The following is a 27,598-nucleotide window of genomic DNA, read 5'->3' as shown; positions in this document are numbered from 1 at the left end:
CTGCTCCTCTGTGTACTTTTACTGTCTACATTGAGAATACTCTAAAGCCATAGTCTGCCACCAGGTGAGGTAATGATAGTCCTTCCGTAGCACTTGGTGTGTGCCACCACCTGTTCTAAGCATTGTACATGTCTTAACTGATTTAATTCTCAACCACCCTCAGAGCAAGGTACCAATATTACCCTCATTTTGTAGAAGAGGAAAACTAAGGCCCAGGGAGTAACTGTGAGATCCCAGCTACTGCATGGCAGAGCCAGGGTTTAAACTCAGCCATGATTGTTTCAGATTTATGCTGTTGACTACTACACCATAGTGTGTTTCAACAGAGCGTGGTAAAACAAGAATGGACCTGTCCCAATCCCTTCTCTGTTTTGAGATGTGACATAAAAATTTCTAATTTCTCACTAGCATATTCAACACAATGCACAATAATGAGACCATTCTATCATTTTAAGGGCAAAGAATCTACTAATTATTTCAAAAGGTGATTAGTATTTACTTTTCTCTGAGCAAAAATGTTTTGTATCCCTGATAAGTGAGGCAGGTACATTTCTTCTTTCATATGAATTATATTCATTGCCCTTCCTTGGATCTCTGAGACCTTCCTTTTGAACAATACTGTGTTCCCTTCAGCAGCAGGTGCACCAAAAAAGAAATTCTTATTTGTTACTAAAACACGTAATTTCAAACAACATGTAAGTTTAAGAGTATGTATATGTTTACTAAATAATCTATGGAATCTATGGAATTGTAATTTGATTTCACTATTCCAGACTAAGTCAAAGATGGAAAGATAGCTTTACTTTGTATACTTTGTATATGATATGAAAGTAGATGCTTTAGGTTTATCAGGTCATCAATATAAATCTCTTACAAAAGGTAAATCCCCCCCCCTGATAATTTATGTAAAGAAATATAAAGTTCTTTTCTTCATCTCCCAGATGTTTTTAGACCTAGGCAGTATCCATCATATAAATGTAAAAACTGGACTTTTCTGCTATTGAAATTAATACTGCTTCTAGCATATGATCTGCAGTGTCATCTTAATACTATCTTGAGAAGAAGAGGAATTTATGCTAGGTTTTAGTATGCCTGTCTTCATTATATATACCATCATGTAGATGAACCCGTAGCCACAGTTTCTAGTCTGCTGTTAGGAACTTAGGATTTTTCTTTCAACTGCTAGTAAAAGTATTGCCTTATTAAACTGATGAGAATTTCCACTTAGGAGTGAGAGTGAGAAATTAATTCATATAAGAATCTATATAAGTGATTTGTTTAGATTGTTTTCACATAACATTGAAAGACACTTAATTATGATGTTTATTTATTTTTGAGAGAGACAGAGACAGAATGCGAGTGGGTTAGGTGCAGAGAGAGGGAGACACAGAATCCAAAGCAAGCTCCAGGCTCTGCACTGTCAGCACAGAGCCTGACGCAGGGCTCACACTCACAAGCTGGGAGATCATGACCTGAACCAAAGTCGGACGCTCAACCAACTGAACCACCCAAGCGCTCCAATTTTTAATTTTTTTTAATGTTTATTTTTGAGAGAGAGAGGGAGACACAGAGTGTGAGCGGGGGAGGGGCAGAGAGCGAGGGAGACACAGAATCCATTTCAGGCTCCGAGCTGTCAGCACAGAGCCAGACGTGGGGCTCAGACTCACAAACTGCGAGATCATGACCTGAGCCGAAGTCAGATGCTCAACCGACTGAGCCACCCATGCACCCCAAAAGACACTTAATTTTGTATCCGGTATGACGTGGCTTCATATACAAATGGGTTCCTCTTGACTCTGCTTTTAACCTCTTCTATTTCACTTTATAATTGCTGAATAGTTTCAGAAATTAAAATACTTATTGAATAAACTCTGTCACCCAGACCTTCCCAGTAAAACTCACTCTGTGTATATATTTTTTAAACACCCACAGCTCGAAAAACAAAGAAAAAGATAAAAGGAATTCAGCAGGCCACCCCAGGAGTGTCTCAAGAAACTTCTGAAAACCCTGCTAACAAAACGGTAGTTCCTGCAACATTACCACAGCTCACCCCTACCCTGGTATCCCTGCTGGAGGTCATCGAACCCGAGGTCTTATACGCAGGGTATGATAGCTCATTGCCAGATTCGACTTGGCGGATCATGACCACACTCAACATGTTAGGCGGGAGGCAAGTGATTGCAGCAGTGAAATGGGCCAAGGCGATACCAGGTAAGATGCAGGGGAGGACACAGCTCAGGTATAAAGCTTTGCATTGTTTTAAACAGACGCAGTGCTCTGGCTGTTTGTCAGCCAGCTCCCACTGTGCGTCCTGCTTTCTCTTCCTCAGTTCTGGGGCCTAACAAGGGGAGAGGCTGGAAAAGCTGGGAGTGGAGAGTTTATAATAAAACTTGTATGCTCCTCCCAGCTTCTTCACACTGTTGCTCAGAGCAGTTTCAAGCAGGATGGTGTAATATCAGAACTAGGGGCACAGGACTTACTCAGAAATTCCTTTTACACCCAAGTCTAGTGGGGGGGGGGGGGGCGGAATGCGTACTTGTAAGAACTCAGTTGCTTTTCCTGCAGTGTGTCACTTTAAAAAATCAGGTTATTTGTAAAATCTGTAAAAATCCGGTGTCGTGACCCTTTCTCAAGGTAAAGTAGAATGATTTGTAACTCTTAACTATGTAACATGATATATGTTGAATGTAAATCTTCATTAGTCTCATTTTTAGGATCGTGTGAGATAAAAGTCCCCCTATGGGAACTTGATGTAGATGGGACATAAGAGGTCAACATTAGTGTCAGCCCAGACTTTACAGCTAGAGGAGAATCAATAAGCTTATGTTCACACAGAAAAGAGACAGGACAAGAATGAAGTCACCTGACCTCCGTCATCTCTACTCTGTCAAGAGGGAAAGAGGTGTTACTGTCAGGGGGAATTTTTAAAATTAAATTCATTGACTGTGTAATGTACCAAGTCAGAACTCTGGGCTTTCTGTTTTACTATTTAGTTCATATTGTTTAAATAGGGAAAAAGTGACAGTAAGCTATATTGTACCGGATGCTGTTAAAAAGCACCAAAGGCTTTGGTCTTGACATGTTGGATGACAAAGGAGAACTGTGCCCCCTTGGTGTTACTTCATTTCCTCTGTCTCTTAGGGGTTCTGGTCTGTGGCAGTTCCCAAAGAGATGATCTTCAGCACCGAGTGTTTCCTCATAACCTTTACTTCTCTTAATTCAGGATTCAGGAACTTACACCTGGATGACCAAATGACCCTACTGCAATATTCATGGATGTTCCTCATGGCATTTGCCCTGGGGTGGAGATCATATAGACAATCAAGTGCAAACATGCTGTGTTTTGCTCCTGATCTGGTTATTAATGAGTAAGTTATTTGGGAGTCTGTCTGTTTTGTGTTGTTTTTTTGTTTTTTTTTTTTTATCCTGCTGATGTTTTCCTGATGGATTGCTATCATGATCATTGAGAACTGAATCCATTCTATCAGGTTTCTTGGAACAGGGCAAACTTGAAAGAGAGTGGTTTATCAGTACATTTTGGCAGACCAGATGTACATGGGGCAGGACACATGTAAGGGTACTTTTTAATACAGTGAGCATCTCTGGGGTCAGTTGATCTCACATTCAATAGGGACGACTATAGATGAGGACATCTTGGCCGAGGAGGTGGGAGGTACAGACCCAGAAGCAAGGGGACTCTCTTGCCAGGGCAAGGCCTACTCCATGTTTATGACTTGTAGGATTTGATAAATCAGCCACCTATGCTTTTCTAGGCCTATGCTTCTATCTGTGAAATATTTCTGGTGTCTGTTCTGTTGACCTCATTGCAGTTTTTCCTGACTAGTTTTCTGCCTCTGATGTGCCCTCCATCATGTTCTGATTTTTTTCTTCCTACGGTACAGTTTGATCACATCACATACTTCCGCAACACCCAGATGTCCTCCCTGCCCACGCCATGCATGTTCAGCATGGTTACTGGCTTTCCAGAACCTGGCTTCTTTTCTCTCACTGTTCGCTTTCATAGACATGGCATCCTCACTCAGATGACCTAGTCCTCAAGCATACCCTTAACTCATGATGTTCTTAGCACCTTATAAGACCTCTGTGCTATATATCCCTAGTTCTTATCACTGTCCACCTTGTAGTACAATTTTTGTGCCTACAGCCTCTCTCTTTTATGAGAATGAAAACAGGGAGTTCTCCCACACATACGTATGGTCAGAGCAGAGTAAGAAATGAAGATTTCTTTAATTGTGAGCTCTGGGTGCTTTTGACCAGGGGTCAGACGAATCAATGTAAACCTTAAACCCTGTTATTAGAATAATCCCATTGCACCCTATATGAGTCAACCCATCGTGAGCAGTTTGTGTTAAGAACTGGATGCCATATTAAAATTAGGAGTGACAACTTTAAATATGTCCAGGAGGGCAAGGAGAATGGAAATTGACATTGGTCAGTGAACAGGGAGGGTATGGAGGAGGGCAGCCTACAGACATACTGTTTTGCCTTATGGGTGTGCCAGGCACAGAAATAATGGGTAGGAGCTCAAGAAAAACATCTATTTGAGCAGCACTCAGTGGGAAAGCCTGCCTTACAACGTGGTGAGCTCACATTATTTTAAGTGTTTTAGAGGAGACTGGATGACACTAGCTCCAGGTAGTTTTGAAGATATTCTTGGGCGTTGTGACAGAAATCTCTAAAGCAGAGATTTCATGTTTCTGCCGTCAGGCTAGCTAGGTGCATAGAAAACCAGTCTAGAAATCCTGGCTGAAATGAATCCTGAGTTAAAGTTGGTGTTCTTTCTCTATTGGTGATACTTATTTTCCAGCACAGTATTCTCTCAGTGATAGGAGTCCTTACCAAGTGCCAGACTCTCTTTTAGGAGCTTGAGCTGTAATAGAGAGCACAATAGATGTGGCACCCGCTAACATTCCAATGGGGAAAATGAAATAGATAACCAAAATTACTTTAGAGAACCATGGTATAAAAGTGTGTCTGGGCAAAGGGAGCAGTGACAGGCACCTGCTACTTTAGATTTAGGGACCATAGAAGGCCGGTCCAGGGAGTGGACATCACACAGTACAGAAGCACAAGCTGTGTGAAAGGTGGGGCCCTGCAGACAGAAGAAGTGAGGGCAAAGGCTGGAAATACCATATGAGTCTAGAACAGAGGCTTGTAGGCCATGAAACAGAGTTTAGATGTTATTCTAGGAGAAGCCGATAACATGGTGGAGGATGGATGAGAGGGAACACCACTGACTCCTCATTCCTAATAAGCCTGGGACAGAGTAGCTGAGAACAAGACAGACAAGCTTTCCCGACCTGTATTGCTTATATCCTCCATACAGGTAACTACCAAATAAAATAATTTCAGATTGGGATAGTTTATACTGGAGGGGTCTATTTCAGATAAAGTGGCTAATGGCTTCTGGGAGGAAGTGTAATTAGAGGTGAGTTAAACCTAAAGGGGAAGGACAAGGCTTCACACTGAGAAGCAACAGGACAGGAGGCATGGGGAATGTACATGCAGTGACCCGCCTCTTCGTGTTCCCAGAAGGGGCCAGATGTCCCCTCCCCTGGCCCTATCAGACCTGGACAGACCCACACTCCTAGGAATCTGTATCAGAGAAGGACGTCACCTTCAATTGCCGGCAAGAGGGCTGTTCAAACTCCTGTATCCCAGTTGAACAGGGTTTTGGTTGTTTGATCAGACATTTAATTAGCAAATGAATACATGAAATCTTGTGAGTTAACTCAGACACCAAAACTCCGTGAGTACTGGTTGCACATTTCGGAATCCAAGCACAGTTATTTAAAAACATCATGTTGGCAACATTTGCTATTTACGGTCCCTTCCCAAAAAGAGTAATTTGAACTCATAGTATTGGGCTTAAAACTGTGAACTGAGACTTCTATGAAACACCAACTTATCCTTCTATTTTAGGAAATTCAGGGTTTTTATTTGGGGGGCAGGCAAAGTTAGAGGTAAGCAGTCACAGCATAACCTGAAGAGTGCCGCACGCATTTGTTACACGAGGTGGGAATTGCAGACTTTTTCTCAGGGTTCTGCCATGCTGGAGGACAGACAGCAGACGGGAAGAGTGGTTTTGTAGAGGGCGTTCTTACTATTCCCCATTCTGGGGTCTGTGCTGCTCTGTTCCCTCTGCCCGCTGGTTTCCATCCTGGTGCATCGTCTGACAGGTACAATTTGAAGGTACACTGTCACCCCAAATCTGCCTGTGTAGCTATCAGGTAGTCTCACCGTTGTTTTTAGGTCTTACTGTTGTAAAAAATAGTTTTTAACAGCCTACTGAATGATTTTATGCTTAATTCCTGTTGGGAGATTGGGAAGTACCTCTTTGGGAAGAGAAGATTTTAAATTTGAAGAGTCCTGTGAGCTCCTATGTCATCACTGTCACAGCATACTGTTCCTGTCAAACTATATCTTCAGTAGAAAAAAATAGTGACCTTTTTTTTAATCTAAATCCAAGATCACTCTCTGTCAGAAACAAACAAAAATCTTGAGGTATTGTAAAAACATGAACCAAGCACAGTTTCAGGCTCTTAGTGTCATTAAAGTAGTTAAGAAACTTCAGGGACGCCTGGGTGGCTCAGTCAATCAGGTGTCTGACTCTTGATTTCGGCTCAGGTCATGATGTCAGGGTTGTGGGTTGGAGCTATACTGCAGAGCCTGCTTGAGATTGTCTCTCTCAAAATAAACAAGTTTTTTTAAAAAAACAAAAAAAGTGGATGTGAGGGCGATCTGGCTGCGACATCTGTCACCCCATTGATCGCCAGGGTTGATTCGGCTGATCTGGCTGGCTAGGCGGGTGTCCCCTTCCTCCCTCACCGCTCCATGTGCGTCCCTCCCGAAGCTGCGCGCTCGGTCGAAGAGGACGACCTTCCCTGATAGAGGAGGACCGTTCTTCGGTCAAGGGTATACGAGTAGCTGCGCTCCCCTGCTAGAACCTCCAAACAAGCTCTCAAGGTCCATTTGTAGGAGAACGTAGGGTAGTCAAGCTTCCAAGACTCCAGGAAAAAAAAAAAAAAAAAAAAAAAGTTAAGAAACTTCAGAAATCCCAGAGTTGAGTTCTAGTGTACTTCTGACCCTCTGCAAAACTATAAACAGAATCACAAATAACTGTTTTCAGGATGTGATGCTGTGAAAAAAAAAAACTTTTTGATTTTGAATGGGTAAGACCTAAAACTGTGTTGTGTAACTGGCCTGAATGCAAATGCTGACATAAAACTTTGGATTAAAAGAAACATTGAATTAAAGGAGCAACTGGTAAAGTTCTGCATGAATCAATTCTAAACACTTAGTAAGTGGCATGCACAACAGAAGAATAATTTCTCCAATGTAAACATAGATTGTTACGCAGTCTCTGTAGGTGCTGTCGTGGTTCTTAACTGTAGGGAATTAGCATTAATAGCAACAGTTAGCTTTTCCTTTTTAAGTTCATAGTTTTACAAAATAAAACAAAGAAGTCTACCTTCGGGCAGGGGAACAAGCACTATTTCTTTCCTAACTCAAACACTGATATTTGTCTTTCACAGGCATAGAATGACTCTACCCTGCATGTATGAACAATGTAAACATATGCTGTATGTTTCCTCTGAGTTACACAGGCTTCAGGTATCTTATGAAGAGTATCTCTGTATGAAAACCTTACTGCTTCTCTCTTCAGGTTGGTAGAACACCTATTTGGGTCTAAAATTCACTTCTAAGTATGTCAAAAATAGGAAATATAGAAACAAAGGTTTGTTTGTGTACATAGCACCAAGTCCACGGTTATTTCCTGCTACTCAAATAGTTGAGCCTGTTCATAAATGTAAAATTTTATAAAGGCCCAGCCAGTGATGCTAAGATTAGGAAGACAGCTGGGTACCATTGGGAAACAGAGAAGTACATGAGCTATGCAGGAGCCTCTGTGGGTCTGGAATGTGTACACATCTCCTTCCCCGGGGGAAACAGGGAGAAACAAAGCCAGCTAAAATGATTTTAGTTTCTGTGCTCTGTTGTAACCTGGTCAACTTAGTTACCCAAGGAATACTACTGTGTCTAAGAAATTGAGACAAAAGTACATCGCGCTTACCCTTAGAACATCCCATGATGCAGCACGGTTGCCAGACTGTTGGACAGAGGTGTTCTATCTGGAAAACAGCAGCAAGAGTTTATGAAACCGTCTTCAAAGTTTAGATAAAGTTACTGGTATGTCAACTTGAGTGAGACTACTTTTGACCGGCAAAGGCACTACTCAGTAAACTAGAAAGGTTGTGAAAAATACAACGTATCTGATTCGTAAAAAAGTGGCATTTTCAACAACCAGTAGAAGGTGTGCGAATAGTTGGACTAGGCTAAAATTGTATAATACCAATAAAAATCCCATATGAAGGTAGTGTTTATAAAATACTAAGTTGATGACTGAACCCTTCTTTCATATACAAATAAAGTTGCAGGGTTTCAAAAAGTCTTTCCATGAGTAATTCTGGTTTCAAAGCTGCCAAGTAACTCGAAGTGATGGATGTTGCATGTGACTGTATCTGTTTTAGCTTTTTCCAAGACACCTCTATCATTAATGCTCTCATACTACCTTGTTCTACAGAAAGTTCTTTTATATTATTAATATTTAAATCCATTAACATTTTAGTCAAGACAGGAATTTTCCACAACTCATTTGCTAGAGACTTTTTGACGTTACCTAATGCAGCACATGTGTTAAAGAAATGAGCTTGACGTTATTTCAATAAACTGTTGAAGTTCTGATCATAATTCCAGGTACAGACCAGCACCAAACACTAAGCAATCCTATTTGTAAACACTGGTGATTTAAGTTTTATACATACACTTCATTGCAGAGAATACAAAAAGTAAACTGAACTAGTACATATCACTGGTCCTTTTTTTTTTAATTTTTAAAAAATGTTTATTTTGACAGAGAGTGCAAACTGAGGAGGGAACAGAGGGAAGGAATCCAAAGCACGTTCCACGCTGTCAGCCCAGAGCCTGACACAGGGCTTGATCCCATGAACCTTGAGATCATGACACTAAACCGACTGAACCACCCAGGCGCCTTACACTGGTTCTTTTTTAAAAAAGGAATAGAATCACAAGGAATAAAATAGATACCGTAAGATACAGTCAGACTTCTAGCCTATCAGAATACCAGAAGAGGTACCCTAACCTCCCACTGAAAACGCTAGACTAAAAGCAGGAAAAACTAAGTGCAGGCAGGAACCCAAAGAAGTCAGCTGTACTAAGAGGATATATTTAATAAGTTTAAAGACAGGGGTTGGAAACCTAAGTGAAATTTTTTAAATAAGGGATGTCTCTAAAAGCAGATCAGACCCATTTGGAGAGAGAGGAAATTAGCCAGAATACAAGTTTTTAAATGCATAGATGTGTATATGTGTGTATCACGTACATAAATAAGTAACAAGAGGCATGACTGAGGGAGGAGGGCTGAAAGAGTGCTTTAATTAACATAAAAAGCATTTCTACAGTAAAGCAGACTGAGAGTAAATGAAATGTGTATCCTGACACATGGGTGACCATTCATGGTATGCCAGTTGACAAAAGCTCTGGTGGCACATAATCACCAGAGATCCAAAATGAAAGGGAGTGAGAATAGGGAAGGGAACTATGCAAAGAATGGCTGAAAACTCTCCTGCCCTATCCAGGCAGTTCAATGAATTCTACCTAATATACAAGTAAAATCCAACTGACTGGAAGAAAAAAAAAAAAAAACCTCAAAGGAGAAGCAACTTAATAACCTATGTAGCAGGAGTGAAGATAATGGAAGGGTTTTTTCTTAATGCTAAGGAAAAAATATTGAAAAACGAAGGTGGACTTCCATTCATCTCTGACAAGTAAACAGCTTGGACACTGCCATTCCCATCTTCAACAGTAAGAAGCTGAACTAAAAATCAGTTAACTTTTCTTGGAGCCATCAATGAATTGAGGTCACAAGGCAAATGACCATGTCAAAATCTGTAGAGACACACAGATATAGAGAAGCACAGCCATGATCAGCTTACTGGGAAAAGAAACTTCTAGAGCCAGTACCTGGTTAGGAATACTTGTAATTTTGATGAATTGCTAGAGACCTAGGAAGAGCTTGCTCATTAAAAACTAAGGGGGTTGCCTCCCCACACTTTTTGGGGGTTTACCTGCATAAGCCCCACCAGGTTTTCACAGTGAAGATTAGAGAAAAGATCCCCTCTGTTTGTTGCCCTCTGAGGGAAGCCTCTGTAAAAGAACTTTACCTGACCTGAGGGAAAGGGCAGATAGGTCAGGACAGCCCCCTTTCCCTTCCTGTATCTCTGGCAAGGGAAACAGGAGTATAAGGTGGAGGGTGTGGTTCAGAAACACTTCTAAAGGTCAGGACAAAACAGATTTAATCAAAAAGGATCAGACACCCCAAATCACCAATACCTTACCACCATATCAGTAGGGCTCCACTGGATTAGAACTGCAGAACACAGCCATCTGAGAAGGAGTTCTTAGGAAAACCCAAAGACAAGAGGGGAAAAACAAGGAAACAGGTTTAGTTTCCATTAAACACCTATGGCTAGCATGAAACACAGCTCAGCTCCTAGCCAGATGAACATCAGACCTCATGCTAAAAGCATAATTACCTCAGTTCTGACAACAGCAAAAAAAAAAAAAAAAAAAAAGAATGCAAGCTAAAAGGCAAGAAAAAATAGTCTGAAGAGTCAAGCTTCGCATCCAGCTCAGCCATGACACAGATGTTGTCATTATCATAGAATTTAAGATAACAATGATTAATATATGGTAAGGGCTGTAATGGAAAAAGTTAGCAACATGTGACAACACCTGGGTAATGTAAGCAGAGAAGTGGAAACTCTAGGAAAGAAAAGTATTATATGATGGAGATATTATAAAGATAAGAATTACTGTAATGGAATGGGATATTTAGCTCATCAGTAAACGGGAAGTGGCAAACTCCCAAACTCAAATGCAAAGAGAAGAGTGAAAAAAAACATGCAACAGAGTATTCAAGAACTGTGGGGGGACCATAACAACATGTGTAACATACAAGTAATGGGGATGTCCAAAGTAAAAGAAAGGAATTGAAGAAATATATGAAGTGATAACGACTGAGAAATTTCCAAAATTAATGACAAACACCAAAACATGGACCCAGGAAACTCCCAAACTCCAAGAAAGATAAATACCACAACATCTACATCTAGACATGTTTTACTCAAAATGCAGAAAACCAAATCAAGAAGAAATCTTGAAAGAAGCCCGAGGAGGAAAAAAAGCAGCTTACCCACAGAGGAGCCATGCAAGCAGGAAGGGAGTCGAGTGAAATATTTAGTGCTTAAAAAAGTAAAAATCTAGAATTATATATCCAGGGAAATTATCCTTCCAGATTGAGAGCAAAACAGCGAGTCTCAAACGAAAACCAACAATTAGTCACTAGAACACCTGCCTTGCATAAAACATTTAAGGCACTTCTTCAGAGGAATTGAAAATGACACAGTCCAGAAACATGGATCTCCATAAAGGAAAGAAGAGCATCAGAGAAGGAAGCAACGAAGATAAGATTTCATTTTTCTTCTTCGCTGATGTAACTTAACACAACTGTGCCGTAATTACAGCAGCCGTGCACGGGATGGGTGTAAGGTGTACTGGTGAAATGAATGGCAGCAGGGTTCAAACCAGTGGGAGGGAGGGGCTAGGAATACTGCTGGCAAGTACCTGCCCTCCCTGTCGAGTACAACAGTGTGATGTAAAGGAGATGTAGATTGGTCGTCTATGTATAGGGGGAAGGGTAGGGCAACCACTGAAAATAAGTTTTTTGGTGGTTGGTTTTTTTTAATTATTTTCAGACAGCACGAGTGAGGGAAGGGCAGAGAGAGAAGGAGAGAAAGAATCCCAAGCAGGCTCTGTGCTATCAGCGCAGAGCCTGGCACGGGGCTCAAACTTAACGAACCATGACCTGAGCCGAAATCCAGAGTCAGACGCTTCACCGACTGAGCCACCCAGGTGCCCCTGAAAACAGCTTTTAAAAATGAGTATTAATTGATAAGAAAGAATATAGAATCGTGTGAAAACCAGAGAAAGTAGAAAAAAAAGGGAAGCTTACGAAAGAAAAAAAGAACAAGTGCACTGAGTAGAAAACAGTTACAAACAGGGTAGCTATTAATCAAACATCACCTTACATTTCAATAGTCTAAATGTACCAATAATCTATTTTTTAAAGGAAAGTTTGCCATCATAGATCCTGAATGAAGTAATTAAAGGATATACTTAGGATAAGTGAAAGTAATCCCATCTCTAAGAAGGAAAAAAGAACAAAGAAAGTGGAAAATATGTAGATAACATTTAAGCTAACATTTACTGTATAAAATAACAGCAATTTGGAGGGTTTAAAAAACAGAACCAAAGGACACAATAATTACATATAAACAAGAAGGGGAGTTTGATAAGAATGAGTGTTTACATTTCAGTAATGATGGCTAAAGACGGAAAAACTACAGAAAGGACCAAAGCCCTGAGTCGCAGGGTGGCAGCAGCTGAGGAAAACATGGGAAGGAAAAGCAATACAAAAAAATGGAATGAGAAGGGTGGGGGGGGAGCATAAACTAAAGCATGGTAAGAGAAAGTAAAAAATCGTACAAATAAACGTATTAGCAATTTCGTTACATCAAGTGGGGATAAAAGCTACAAGGCTCCAAGGTGAAAAGACACACAAAAAAGTGCAAGCCTGGATTAAAAAAAAAAAAAAATCCAATGTTATGCTGTTTACATGAGAGTATCTGAATAAAGATACTGAGTGGCTGAAATACAAGGCCATCTAGCCTATGCATAGAGTAACCCGGTGATGGCAAAGTTGTGCAGGACCGTGTCAGATGGTGAATGTTTTCAGCTTTGCCTACACTCCCTGTCATAGCTAATCAGCCCTGCTCCCTGCAGCTTGAACAGGGTCATCAACAGTGTAAGGAGAGAAGGCAGGGCCGTGTGCCAATAAAACTTTATTTACAAACACAAGCTGCTGGTCATGGTTTGCTGACCACTGCTTAAACTAAAAGGAATTGGTAGCAGCTACATTGCTGTCAGCACAGACTTTAAAGCAGAAAGAAAAACAGTTCTTTATGTAAAGATACCCTTTAAATAAAACATTTTATTTGTCAGGAAAGTAATTCTAACTATATGGCCCAACCACATAAAGCAAAAAGACGGAGCTACAAAGATAATTAGGGGTAATTTGAGATGGATGAGATTCTTTTAAACATAAGCAGTGAATAGGGCTCCACCCACAATTACTTTTAGAATTTGGGTAACATGCAGGAGAAAGTTAAAGATAAGCAATCAAGTAAAATATTCAATTTCAATATTTAAAAAATTAGCAATAATTAGGTTATGTGTAATATACTGACGTAGGCCCATTTTTAACATGGTAGGCTCTTACCACTCCTGTTTAAGTAGTCTTTGTTTTCACAGTAATACTGACATCTTAGAAGTACCAAGTAGTGCTTTCTAGAATCAGAATGTTTTCGTATGTGTTCTGTGGCCTAACCCTAATCAAAATCCAGGGAGAGTGATATAGCACATTAACAAAAGAAAGGTAAAAAATCATATAATAATCTCAACAGATGCAGAAAAAGCACTGACAAAATTCAATGTCTATTTATGAAAAAAACTTTTAAACAAAATTAGGATAGAGGGAGTATGTCTCAAAATAAAGGCTATATATGACACATCCACAGCTAACGTCATAGTCAGTAGTGAAAAAGCTACAAACTTGTCCTTCATGATCAGGAGTAACACAAGGATATCCACTATCATCACTTTTATTCAACACACTATTGAGGTTCTGGCCAGAGCAATTAGACAAGAAATAAAAGGCTTCCAAATCTAAAAGGACTAAATCAAACACTCACTGCAGATGACATGATTTTATATATGGAAAATCTTAAAGATTCCACAAAAGGACTGTTAGAATTAATAAACAAATTTAGTAAAGTTGCAGGATACAAAATCACTATTTAAAATCTGTTGCAGTTCTAGATACCAGTAACGAGCTAGCAGAAAAATTAATAAATGTATCCAAGGAGGCAAAAGACCTGTACATTGAAAACTGTAAGACACTGGTGAAAGAAACTAAAGAAGACATAAATAAAAGATACTCCATACTCATGGACTGGAAGAATATTGTTAGAATTTCCATATTACCAAAAGCAATCTACAGATTCACTGTAATCCCTGTTAAAATTTCAATGGCATTTTTCACAGAACAAATAATCCTAAATTCTGTACGGAACCATAAAAGACCCAGAATAACCAAAGAAATCTAGAGAATGGCGAGCAAACCTGGAGGCATCAAACTCCCTGGCTTAAAACTCTATTACAAAGCTGTAGTCCTGTAAACAACATGGTATGGGCAAGAAAAGAGACACATAGATGAATGAGAGATAGGAGAGCATTAATTGATGACGGAGCCAAAAAATATATAATGGAGAAAGAACAGTCTCTTCAGTAAACAACCCTGAGAAAAATGGACAGATACATGCAAAAAACTGGACCATTATCTTACACCATACAAAGGAATTAACCCCAAAATGAATCAAAGACTTGAACGTAAGACCTGAAACCATAGAAATCCTAGAAGAAAACATAAGCAGTTAGCACCCTGACATCAGGCTTGGCGGGGATTTTCTTAATCTGGCACAAAAAGCAAAAGCAAGAAAAGTAAAAATAAAAATGGCAGCATGTCTAACTATAAAACTATGCACAGAAGGAAACGATCAAATGAAAAAGCAACCTACAGAATGAGAGAAAATACTTGCAAGTTGTCTGGCCAACAGGCACATCAAAAGGTGCTTGTCATCACAAATTAACAGGGAAACGCACATCAAAACCACATGAGAGATCACCTCATCTTTGTTAGAATGTCTGTTGTCAAAAAGACAGGAAATAAAGGGCTCCTGGTTGGCTCAGGCGGTAAAGCGTCTAACTTCAGCTCCCGTCATGATCTCACAGTTCGTGGGTTCGAGTCCCACGTCCAGCTCTGTGCTGACAGCTCAGAGTCTGGAACCTGCTTCGGATTCTGTGGCTCCCTCTCTCTGCCCCTCCCCTGCTCATGCTTTGTCTTTCTCTCTCTCAAAAATAAACACATTAAAAAACATGTAATAATAAAAAACAAGACAAGTGTTGACAAGGATGTGATAAAGAGGCAACCCTGTGCACGGCTGGTAGGAGTGCAAACTGGTGCAGCCACTGTGGAAAAAAGCATGGAGATTCCTCAGAAAATTAAAAATAGAACTAGTACATTACCCTGCAATTCCACTTCTGGGTTTTTGTCCACAGAAAATGAAAACACGACATAAAAAAATGTATGTAGCCCCATAGTCATTGCATAATTATTTACAGTAGCCAAGATGTGGAAGCAACCTAAGTGTCCATTTATGGATGGATGAATAAAGAGGTCGTGGTGTGTATATATTCAATGGGATATTATTCCACCATTAAAGATTGTGAAATCTTGCCACTTGCAACAACATGGATCAACCTAGAGGGTATTAGACCGAGAAAGACAAGTACAAATAAACGTGTAATCTCACGTCTCTGTGGAATGTGGAAACCCAACAAAGACAAGCTCACATACACAGAGAACAGACTAGTGGTCTCCAGAGGTGGGAGGATGGGAAGGTGGGGAGTGGGAGAAATGGGTAAAGGAGGTTAAAAAGTACAAACTGCCAGGTATAAAATGAGTACGTTGTGTGGATCTTATGGTGGTTATAGTTATTCATACTATATTATATATCTGAAAGTTGCAGAGAGTAAATTTTAAAAGTTTTCATCACAAGCCAAAACAATGGTAACATATGGTGATGGATGTTAACTATAGATTTATTGTGATCATTTTGCAATATATACAAATATTTCATCATTATGTTGTACAACCTGAAACTAATATGTCAATTATATCTAAATTTGTAAACCAATTTTAAACAGTTCAGTGAGAACGAGTAGGAAACACAGCTCATTCAGGTTATACTCAAATCCACAGGGCAAGTAAAAATTAAAACTTCTTGCTCCTAAAGCCACTGCTCTTCCTGAATTCCAGCATTTTCTAAGATACCGGCAACAATGAAGTTAAGTTTGGGAAACACCACACCCCCCTCCCTAGAAAGTGCTTAATTTTGGCTCTGAAACATCCTGAAATCCAGAAATCTCCTTGACTTTGTACTAACCTTTAGGTGTGCTTCAATGTTGACCAAATCCTTTTTTCCCTAACCATTCACACAGAACCAGAGTTCCTAGGTGCACACTCAGAGAAACTGAGCAGTGTACAAAAGTCTGTCTCTACAAGATTAATGGAAAGCATGATTAACCTTCTGTTCACAGTCCTTCCTAGTAGTAACATTTTGAAGAGTAATATAAAACAACTGGTTTTATAGCATCCGTGACATATTTTCTAAGTGCCTAAGGGAAGGCAGATACCTGCTCCCCAGTAAGGCTTATAACTCCAGGTTAAATCCTCCAATTTTCTATTATCCCCTAACCTCTCTTGGCCGCACTCTCGTGATCCTGTGAAATGCTTGTAATTACATGGAATACATTCAGAGTGTATATACAATGTATGTCATGTCAAGAAGCGTGCTATTAATCATAAAAGGCCCTGCTGGCACCTATGGCAGAGTTACCGTAAGAAAATTCTTTATGTGACAACATCTTTACCTTTTAGTTCCTAAGGAAGGTTTGAAGAGCCAAGAGCTATTTGATGAAATTAGAATGACCTACATCAAAGAGCTAGGAAAAGCCATTGTCAAGAGGGAAGGAAACTCCAGTCAGAACTGGCAGCGGTTTTATCAACTGACAAAACTCTTGGACTCCATGCATGATGTAAGTGTCAAACTGAAATCCAGATGTCCGAAACATTTTCTGGAACTTCTGATTAGTGTATGTAATTATACGCCAATTGTTTGTTTTTGTTTTTGTTCTTTCTGTTGGTGGATTTGGGTGATGGTTTGAGTTGACGTTGTGACAGCTTCACTTTGGCACACATCTCTCCTCATGCCAGTTACGAAATATTTCATCTAGTCACGTGCATAGAACAGCATGATGCCAGTACAGAATGGCACTATTCTTTTAAGTCAAATTCTCTTTTATATGACTAATCAATTAAACCAGCATGTGTCCTTCACATGTCACAGTGCTGTGTGGGTCACGGTGATGCGCTAAAGGCCGTATGATTCTAGATACAGTTTTAAAGACCCCAAAATGTCTTCGGTAACCTGAATGCTCACTTTTTCCAACTGAACTTCTTCTTTATCTGGCGGATTCCAGCAAAGACAGGTATACTCTAGGTCAGATATGTTTTTTAAAATTAGAAGCCAACAAGCATGAGATCTTGCTAGTAATGTTGAAGAATAACCGTTAATCTATTTTCTCTTGCAGGTGGTTGAAAATCTCCTTAACTTTTGCTTCCAGACATTTTTGAATAAGACCATGAGTATTGAATTCCCAGAGATGTTAGCTGAAATCATCACCAATCAGATACCAAAATATTCAAGTGGAAATATCAAAAAACTTCTGTTTCATCAAAAGTGACTGCCTTAATAAGAAAGGTTGCCTTAAAGAAAGTTGAATTTATAGCTTTTGTTGTACAAACTATCAATTTGTCCTGTAGCAGTTTTGCTGTTTTATTTTTTTCTGTTTTGTTTTCGTCTGGTCCTTGGTTTTGTTCTGTTTTGTTTTAAATACGCACTACATGTGGTTTATAGAGGGGCCAAGACTTGGCAACAGAGGCCCTTGGCCATCACTCTTCAGTGGTGGGCCAAGTAGAGAGTGACGGTTGGTGGGTCCCCGGAATCAGCAGCGGTCGCAGTGGGGGAACCCCCACCTGCCAGAGAAGGACGGCGCCTAAACCGCCAGTGCCCGAAGTCTGCGTGACAAACTTTCTGCTCATACTTTTCACAGTTGGCTGGACAAAATTTCCTAGACTTTTTGTTGGTGTATTTTCCCCTGTATAGTTAGGATAGCATTTTTTGATTTATGCATGGAAACCTGAAAAAAAGTTTACAAGTGTCTATCAGAAAAGGGAAGCTGTGCCTTTTATAGCTATTACTGTCTGGTTTTAACAATTTCCTTTATATCCAGTGAACTACGCTTGCTCATTTTTTCTTACGTAATTTTTGTATTCAAGTTATTGTACAGCTGTTTAAGATGGGCAGCTAGTTCATAGCTTTCCAAAATAAACTCCAAACATTAATCATCTGTGTGAAAATGGGTTGGTGCTTCTAACCTGATGGCACTTAGCTATCAGAAGACCACAAAAATTGACTCCTATCTCCAGTATTCTCGTCAAAAAAAAGCTCATATTTTGTATATATCTGCTTCAGTGGAGAATTATATATAGGTTGTGCAAATTAACCGTCCTAACTGGCGTAGAGCACCTAGTCCGGTGACCTGCTCCGTAAACCGTGGATGATGGTTGCAAAAGAAATTAAAAACAAACACGAAAGCTAACAAGAGGCCCTGTTTGTACTTAATGGCCTGTCTCTGCAATGGTTAGATGGCAAGAAAGTCGGTAAACTGTCTTGCAGGACCTTTCGCTGTAGTTTGTATACCTTCTTAAAAGTGATGATTCCAGAGAACCAGCTGAGACACAACTGAGAGATTGGAATCAGACCAAGTATTTCCGGTCACTAAACTTCACCCCCAAAATAAGTCTCCAATGTGGAAAAAGTAGCCAGACACCCATTTTCACATTCCCATCCGTCACCAATTGGTCTACCTTTCCTGGCGGTACAGGAAAGTTCAGCTACTGACTTTTGTGATTTAGAACTGTCTGTCAGACTTCCATGTTCTTGCAACTCCACATGCCTCACATCCCTCCGTGTGCCATAGAGTTTAACACAAGTCTTGTGAACTTCTCCTCCTCGCTGTTGAGAAAGATCATTTTAAACAAAGTAGGAGCTGTAGTAGCCCTTTCTGTGTGCACCTTACCAACTTTCTGTAAACTCAACTTCTATTTACTAAGCCACAAGAAAGCTGATTTCTATTCAAAGTGGCCAAATTATTTGTGTAATAGAAAACTGAAAATCTAATAGTAAACATACGAAACTTCTAATATATTTTTATATTTAGTTATAGTTTCAGATATATATCATATTGGTATTCACTAATCTGGGAAGGGAAGGGCTACTGCAGCTTTACATGCAATTTATTAAAATGATTGTAAAATAGCTTGTATAGTGTAAAATAAGAACGATTTTTAGATGAGATTGTTTTATCACGACATGCTATATATTTTTTGTAGGGGTCAAAGAAATGTCGACGGATAACCTATATGATTTCTAGTGTGGGTGAGCATTCATACAGGCAGCAGTGGTCTCAGAAACCAAACGGGTTTGCTCTAGGGGAAGAGGGGGATGGAAACCGGCCCTGTGTGCGGGGGAGGCGGCTGAGGCTCCCTCCCATGCGGATCCTCTGCCTCCCGCAACCACCGCCCTTCTCATTCCAGCAGGGAGCCTGTCGGTCAGTGCCGGTTCGGTTTGCCGAGTCTCCCCTGGCCCCTGGCGGGCAGGCGTGCTAGCGAACGGGACAGAAAGGTGGTGCCCGCGCGAGTCCGAGCATCACATGATCGCACGGTTCCTTTCCCAGACAGCCTCTCCAGCGGTGTCATCAACACAGAGGCCTCAGAAGTTTGGCAATAATATGCGTAGAGGTACCAGCAATATGTAAATAGTGCAGAATCTCCTAGGTTGCCAAATAATACACTAATTCCTTTCTATCCTACAAGAGTTCATTTCCAAACAGAATGAGTACACGTCTGTGTTTTCTTTGAATGCTTTTTTGAATGTTACTTGTTATTTTTCAGTATTTGGAGAAATTATTTAATAAACAAGTGTAATCGTTTGCTTTTTGAATGCTCTCTAAAAGGGAATGTTCCTTTTGTAATGGTTTAAATTGAGCTCAGAGTATTTTAAGATGGTTTGTAACCCAGATCGATGTGAAATGTTTGGTGCCTAAGAAATACCGCTTGGATATTATTATCAATGACAGTGTTAAGCTTCAAAAAGAGCTTATGAAAGGTAAATTATTCATATAATATAGAATATTATATGGTTAAAACCAGAAAGCACATCACACATTAATCTTATTTCAGTCCCAATCTCGGTTCTCAAAAAATAGAACTCAGTGAAAAAAAGGTATGTACACTTTGTGAAAAGAAAATCAACTGACATCCGTGGAAGTAGGAGGCTGTACCTTAAATGGAAAAAGAAGTTGTGCCCTTTTAGAGTAAGTGGGAAAGAGGAAGGTTATCTTAACTACCTTTGAGTACAATTAACAATTTAAGGGAGAAAAGATATGGTGCTATTTGAAAGCAACTTCATTTTCTGTGTATGTGGTATCTTGCCATCCCAGACTAAGTTTGTACTAACTTCAGTGAGAACTGGCCACAGCAGATCCTGAAAAGTATTTTTCATTAGCGGTAGAAAAATAGGACCTTCTCAGTGTTTTAAGGCCTTGCCGTGGGAGACCTTACAAGTAGCCTGTGGGGTACATATAGCCAACTGTCTAAAACTAGGAGAAGGGAACCTAAAAGATCATCTACCTTCTCCTGGAGAGAAAAAGAAATTGACACACCAGTGGGAAGACCGACATGACCAGGGTCTGTGAAGAGCTTGATAATTAGCATCAGAGAGCTCGGGATGTGCATGCAAAGCAAAGCCAGCCTCATTTCAGAACTGGTGGGTGGGAGGGGAGGGGCAATTCCGACTTTACTTCTGTATAATTTTACTATTATTGATAAGCCTTATCTTCGTTTCGTGTCAAACACCCTAAAACCACATCACTGTGGAATGAACAAGATTACTATACTCTGATCTGTCGAAATTCAAGAACCATGGCAGCCCTCAGTGAGATTTCAGTCTTGGCCCGTCGCCCTCAAGGCTGTAGCGGTAAATGAATGTGTTTTCATGTGCCTGGTTTGAGAGTTGGGTGGGAGAATAGGCGTGTAAGCAGGATGCTTTAACCACTTTGAATGCAAGTTTCATCATTTTCCAGACTATGATCAGTCAGCCTGGTCCCCCAGGGATTAGTGACCAGGTTTTCAGGAAAGGATTAGCTTCTCTGTAGAAAATGCCTGAAAGAAGGATTCTATTTTCTGATGAAAGGCTGTATGAAAATACCCTCCTCCAATAACTTGCTTAACTACATATAGATTCAAGTGTGTCAATATTCTATTTTGTATATTAAACAAATGCTATATAATGGGGACAAATCTATATTATACTGTGTATGGCATTATTAAGAAGCTTTTTCATTATTTTTTATCACAGTAATTTTAAAAATGTGTAAAAATTAAAACCAGTGACTCCTGTTTAAAAATAAAAGTTGTAGTTTTTTATTCATGCTGAATAATCTGTAGTAAAAGAAAAAAAAATGTCTTTTTACCTACACAGTGAAATGTCAGACTGTAAAATCTCGTGTGGAAATGTTTAACTTTTATTTTTCATTTAAATTTGCTGTTCTGGTATTACCAAACCACACATTTGTATGGAATTGGCAGTAAATGTTAGTTAGCCATTTACAGCAATGCCAAATATGGAGAAACATCATAATAAAAGAAATCTGCTTTTTCATTATGTGACTCCAGTATGCATTTGTAGAACTCATGCACTTCCAGTTTTCCTATTTTTTTTTTTTCTCCTTCCTCTACAGAAGGTAGAGTCATCACGTCAGGAAACCTAGGATGCTGAAGTGGGCATTTACAGGTCAGTGTGGCCCTGTCTGCATGCAGTCATGGCATAAGTCCAAAGGGAGCTTAACCCTGGCGCCAAAGACCCAAAGACTATCCCACTCGTGCCTCAAATGGTCCTACGCCCATTACTGCAAAGGGTGCTAAGGCAAGGAGGAACCCACACCTGAGGTTTCGTGCACTAGAACAGTCTTCCTCAGGAAAAGCAATGTTTTGTGGAAACCAAGTTATCTAGTCAAAATTCTTGCCTTACGTATTTTAAAACCAATTCTTTCTCCCAGAAAAGGGCATAAATACTTGGTAAATTTCTCAGCAACGTGGCACAGTCTTGACAATAAAGACAGAAGGGGCTAAAGCGGTAAACCAGCTCCTCTCAACAACCTGTTCGGTATTTTCCGAAAATGTCTTGGGTTGAGGTCAGATCCAGCCATCAACTGGGTGATGTCACAGTTTTCCTAGAAATACTCTTTTCTTTACCACTGACTTCCTTCACTAAGAAAAAAAGTTTATTATTTGTTGTCCTTAAAAACCAAGTTTGCCTTCGCCATCCTCAGTATACCAAGCATTTGCTACCTACTTCTCTAGGTGATAAATACCGCAGATAAAAGAGAAGTAAGAAAAATACCATCACCTCAGTCATTGGAAATATGTGATTGGAAAAGTGTGTCTACCAGACTTTCCCCGTGCTTTACAATGCAAAAGACACCAGGTACAGCACTAGGAGGCAAACACATTACTGCTTTACCGTCCGCTTGAACTATTAAAGTTGCACAACACCTTTGCTGACATGATACCGGTTATCCTTACCCAATGAATGCATGAAATGAGAACAAATGCAGAGGAAAATAATAACTCCATTTATAAAACAGACAGGCTTAGAGTTTAAGCAACTGGTTCATAGCTACTAACTCCCTTTTTACTGAGATCTGAATGGAAAGTCTCTGCAAGGCCATTTATCACATGTCAGAGAACACGTCTCTTGTCCAAAAGGCTCCCAGGGAACTGGTTATGTTTTTAAATTAATGTTTTACATTTACTGAGCACTTAACGGAATGCCAGGCATGTTTCAATATATTATCTCATTTAAGCTTAGCAAACCTTATAGGAGTGCTCATAGCAGTGCTATGAAATATTGCTTTCAAACACTACAAAGCATTACTATTAACTTCGTTGCATTTATAGGAGGAAACGGGCTTATGGAATTGAGTACCTTGCCTAGGGTCACAAAGCTTTGAAGTGGTTAAATAGAACCTTAAAAAAAAAAAAAGAAAAAAAAACACTGGGCATCTGGCTCTAGGGTTCATGCTCTTAAGCACTACGGAGAAATTATTAATATGAAGCTCCTAACTAGATTAAAAGAACCCATACCGAGCATTATGTGTCAGGCCTTGTGACATGATCTCATTTTAATCTAATCCCTCTTGCTACCAAATCAATTTTGACTTAAACATTTAACAATGACATTTTCTTCTCTTAAAAACATGTGTCCTATCCCCCGGGGATGTTGATGGTTAAAAAAAAAAAAAAAAAAAACACTAGCTGCCCAGAGATGACACTATCCCTTAGTTTGTCAAATACACAACAAAGAATCTGTCTCATCAACAGCCACAGGAAAATCAAACATTTCTTCAAGGGATGTGGAACATATAGACTACATTCAAACCGAAGAAAAAAGTTGTTTACAAATGAAAACTGATGCAGATCAGTAGAGTAATGTGTACACAGTGTAAATTAGCCATAAGCTTTCCTATGATAATGTGTCTTTTTTTTTTTCATTCTTTTAAATATTTTTGAGAGAGTGTGTGTGTGTGCACACGCGCATGTGTGGCAGGGGAACAGAAAGAGGGGACAGAAGATCTGAAGTGGGCTCTGTGCTGTCAGCAGAGAGCCTGATGTGGGACTGGAGCTCATGAACTGTGAGATCATGACCTGAGCCGAGGTTGGAGGTTTTAACCCACTGAGCCACCCAGGTGCCCCAATGCGTCAGTGTCTTATAAAGTACCATCTCAGTACATGTGCAGCTATGCTGGAAATAAGAATCTAGGCCAGCAAAAACCATTAGGATCATTTACTAGCATTGCAAAGAAAGGTTCATACAAGATAAGACTGTGTCATAATTATCTTCTGATGAGTTTCTTTCCTGCTATGTGGCAGGCATGCTAGATGAGCCAATGTGAAGACAGACCACAAAGGAAATACTAAAACTTCAAGAGAAGGTTTCTGCCCTCAAGTAGTCAAAGGTGAAAGCCACCTGGCTCATCAGTTCCATTCCTGTATCTGCTCAAAAGGAACACACGATGACTTTCATGCAAATGTTCACAGCAGTATTCATAATAACCAAGCCCAAAGACCCCAACGTTGGTCAACTGACGAATAAATAACCAAATTGCGGCATATCCATACAATAGGGTACCAGACAGCAATAAAAAAGTGATATCATGCGTGCTATAACATGGGTGAACCTCAAAACCATTATGCTGAGTAACAAGTCAGACACAAAAGACCACAGGTTATTTATGAGATGTCCAGAAAAGGCACATCCACAGATCAAGAAGCACATCAGTGGTTGCTTATGGTTGGGGTTGGCAACACGGCTTAAGTGACAACAGACATGGAGGACCTTTATGGGGAGATGGAAATGTCCTAACACTGGATTATACTGATGGTTGTACAACTCAGTAAATTTAATAAAAATTATCGATTATACACTTAAAGTGAGAAAACTTTGTGATATGTTAAACATATGTTTAAACATGTTTACATATGTAAGATGCAGAGAAGCAAATGCATCAACTGCCATCAGAAGCCAATACAAAGTCCTTTGGATAAAGACAGATGCAGCAGTTTTTTCATCTTCCAGCGGAAGAGGTTTTCACCGTGCTGGGTGTTAAAGGATCAGTTGAAGTTAACAGTGCAAACAAGGGGTTACTCATTTAATAGTAATAGATTTCCCCCTAATGCTTAATTTATTATACGTTGTACTTACCCTGAGATAGCCACCATGTGCAAAGACATCGCGAACATAGCAAGTAAAAATAGAACTCAAAGCGCACACATGCTCATTTCAAATACAAATGAAAGTGTGGCATAAATGCTGTATGTAGCTACAACTTTATAATAAGACAAGTCTGGGACCAAGTTTTGCTTCTGTCATTTACTAAATCTGAGACCTTGGGGAAGTTGTAGAGCCACTCTAGGTCCATGTGAAAAATGGAATAACATCTTGAAGGAAGAGAGAAGTAAATGAGGTACCATATTCGTTTGTTGTAATGTTTATCTGAGAAAGAAAGCATGAGCAAGGGGAGGGGCAGAGAGACAGAATCCCAAGCAGGCTCAGCAGTGTCAGCACAGAGCCCGTTGCAGGGCTTGAACCCATAAACCATGAGATCATGACCTGAGCTAGTATCAAGAGTCAGACACTTAACCGACTAAGCCCCCCAGGCGCCCAGAGATACAATCTTAAATGTGTTTAGCTCAATTCCTACAGTCCGATCAGCACTCAAGACATGGTAGCTGGTTTTTAAATCCTCAAGGAAATCTAAAAGGGGAATTTGTTAACGCTCTCCTCAAAAATGTACAGAAAAAGTCAAAGTGAGTGACGAATGATGGGAATGCCAGAAATGCACATAACCTCACATATCACTAATAAAGAAGGGTCACACGCAGGGCAAGGGGAGACTGTTAGGATACCGGCCTGCATTTTCATTATGCCACACGCTCCCAACTATCAGCCCCTGACAGATGTGACCCAGAAGACGCGACCATTCTTTCAGAAAGGGTCTTCCACTTCCAACAGGAGAATGCTGCCAAGGCGGTCAAGACCAGAGGAGAAGGGTGAAGGTGTAGATTGAGGTCTTCTATCCAGAGTGTTTCCTGGTCAGTAAGGAGGCTGACAGAAAAAGGCAACCAGCCTGTTACACTTCTACCCCACATTTAAGAAAACTACAGACTATCCCTCATGAGCATAGATACAATTTTCTACCTAAAACTTTACCAAATAAAATCTATCAATATATTAAAAGGATGACGCCACGACCAAGTTGGATTCACATTACAAGATCAACCAGTATAACTGATGATAGTAGAAAACTAAAAATCCAAATGATTATCCAAACAGATGCAGACAAAGCGTAACACCCAATAGACACTCCTAATTAAAAACTAACAAACTCTTGGGGTGCCTGGGTGACTCAGACGGTTGAGCTTTCGACTCTTGATTTCCTCTTGGGTCATGATCTCACAATTTTGTGAGTTTAAGCCTCGTGTTTGGCTCTGTGCTGACAGTGCAGAGCCTGCTAGGGATCCTCTGTCATCCTCTCTCTGCTCTCCCCCCACCCGCTTCTGCTCCCTCTTAAAATAAATAAACTTAAGAAAAATAAAACCAACAAACTCTCAGCAAAGTAAGAATAAAATGGAACTTCCTCAACATAATAAAGGGCATGTAGAAAACACTTTCTGTTAGCACCATACTTAATGGGAAAAGACTGAATATTTCCCTTCTAATTTTACTAACTAAACAAGAATGCCCACTCTTACCATTTCCATTTAACATTGCACTGGAGGCTCTACCCAATGCAATCAGACAAGAAAGAAATAAAAAGCATTTAAATTAGAAAGAAAGAAAACTATTTTTATTCATAGACATCTATGCACAAAAAAAATTTGTGGAATGTACAAAAATGCAACTAGGCTTCAAAAAAGTTCAGTACAGAATTACCTTAGGACCTTTCCTAGGTATCTACACAAAAGAACTGAAAACAGGTCCTCAGGCAATACACACATGTTCATCACAGCAGAACCGTCCACAACAGTAGAAACAACCCATATGCCCATCAAGGGATGAATGGATAAGTAAGCTGTAGTACATATAAGTGATGAGATATTACTCAGCCACAAAAAGGAATGAAGTACTAATTTATGCTACGACATGGATGAACTTCCAAAACATTACGCTAAATGAAAAAAAGGAGTCACAAAATGTCACAAACTGTATGACTCCATTTATATGAAATACTTATTATAGATAAATGTACAAATACAGGAAATATATTGACTGTTTCCAGGGGCTGAGGAAAGGGGATAATGAGAAATTACTTTGTGGATAAGAGTTTTACTTTGGGGTTATGGAAATGTTTGGGAACTGGTGGTTGCACAACACCATGACTATACTGGATACCACCATATTATTTATTTTTGAATGGTTAATTTTATGTAATATTAACTTCATCTCAATAAGTTAATTTTTAAAAAGCTACTAGAGAAGAGGGTCCAAGATGGCGACATAAGAAGACCCTGAATTCACCTCCTCCACAGACACACCAAATCGACATCTATTTATAGAATAATTCTTCCTAAAGAATAATTGAGGGCTGACTGAACAGCTTCTGTACAATAAAAGATAAACCACACAGAGACTGGCAAGAGAGACAGAGTGATGGAGACATAGTAAGTGGAAAGAAAGAGTGGTAAGAAAGAGTACAGAGGGACCATGAGCAGATGTGCATACTCTGGGGCACAGGGAAAAAAGTCACGGCCTAAAAGAGCAACTAGAATGTAAAAGATTCAGCCTCAGAACCCTGCAAAAGGTCAGGGATGCTGCTCGAACTCTCTCCTAGTGGGAGGCGCTGGCGAACACCATGGTTTACTCTCCCTCTCCACCTTAATAGTGTAAACCAGAGGACAGGCCTGGTACCACGGCTGGCTAGCCACCTCAGTGAGACTGAGGCCACTAGCCTATACCATCCCGTGCTATCCCAAGGCAGCCCCAGCATGGTGTACACAAGGACACTCCTGGTCAGCATTCATTATAGCTTCAGCCATGTCACCAAGATGATAAGGCACAGAGCACACCCCGGA

General features: G+C 40.0%; 1 protein-coding gene across 12 annotated transcripts in view; it reads left to right on the top strand.

Moving 5' to 3' along the window:
- Nucleotides 1-21,626, top strand: part of NR3C1 (nuclear receptor subfamily 3 group C member 1) — a 119,087-nt gene extending 97,461 nt beyond the window's left edge. For 11 of the 12 annotated variants that reach the window (XM_045492444.1, XM_045492397.1, XM_045492463.1 and 8 more), the window contains exons 5-9: nt 1,933-2,211; nt 3,224-3,368; nt 7,557-7,687; nt 16,721-16,878; nt 17,434-21,626. In XM_045492444.1, the coding sequence (XP_045348400.1) occupies nt 1,933-2,211; nt 3,224-3,368; nt 7,557-7,687; nt 16,721-16,878; nt 17,434-17,586 (866 nt within the window). In that variant the 3' untranslated portion in view covers nt 17,587-21,626. Of the gene's footprint in view, nt 1-1,932; nt 2,212-3,223; nt 3,369-7,556; nt 7,696-16,720; nt 16,879-17,433 lie in introns of those variants that run through there. The other variant, XM_045492473.1, reaches the window with a different exon arrangement.
- Nucleotides 21,627-27,598: the final 5,972 nt, after the last annotated feature.

This window comes from Leopardus geoffroyi, chromosome A1 (assembly GCF_018350155.1).
Source record: "Leopardus geoffroyi isolate Oge1 chromosome A1, O.geoffroyi_Oge1_pat1.0, whole genome shotgun sequence".
Taxonomy (NCBI): domain Eukaryota; kingdom Metazoa; phylum Chordata; class Mammalia; order Carnivora; family Felidae; genus Leopardus; species Leopardus geoffroyi.
The sequence above is the reverse complement of the archived record's forward strand: the minus strand, read 5'-3'. Positions and strand labels throughout refer to the sequence as shown.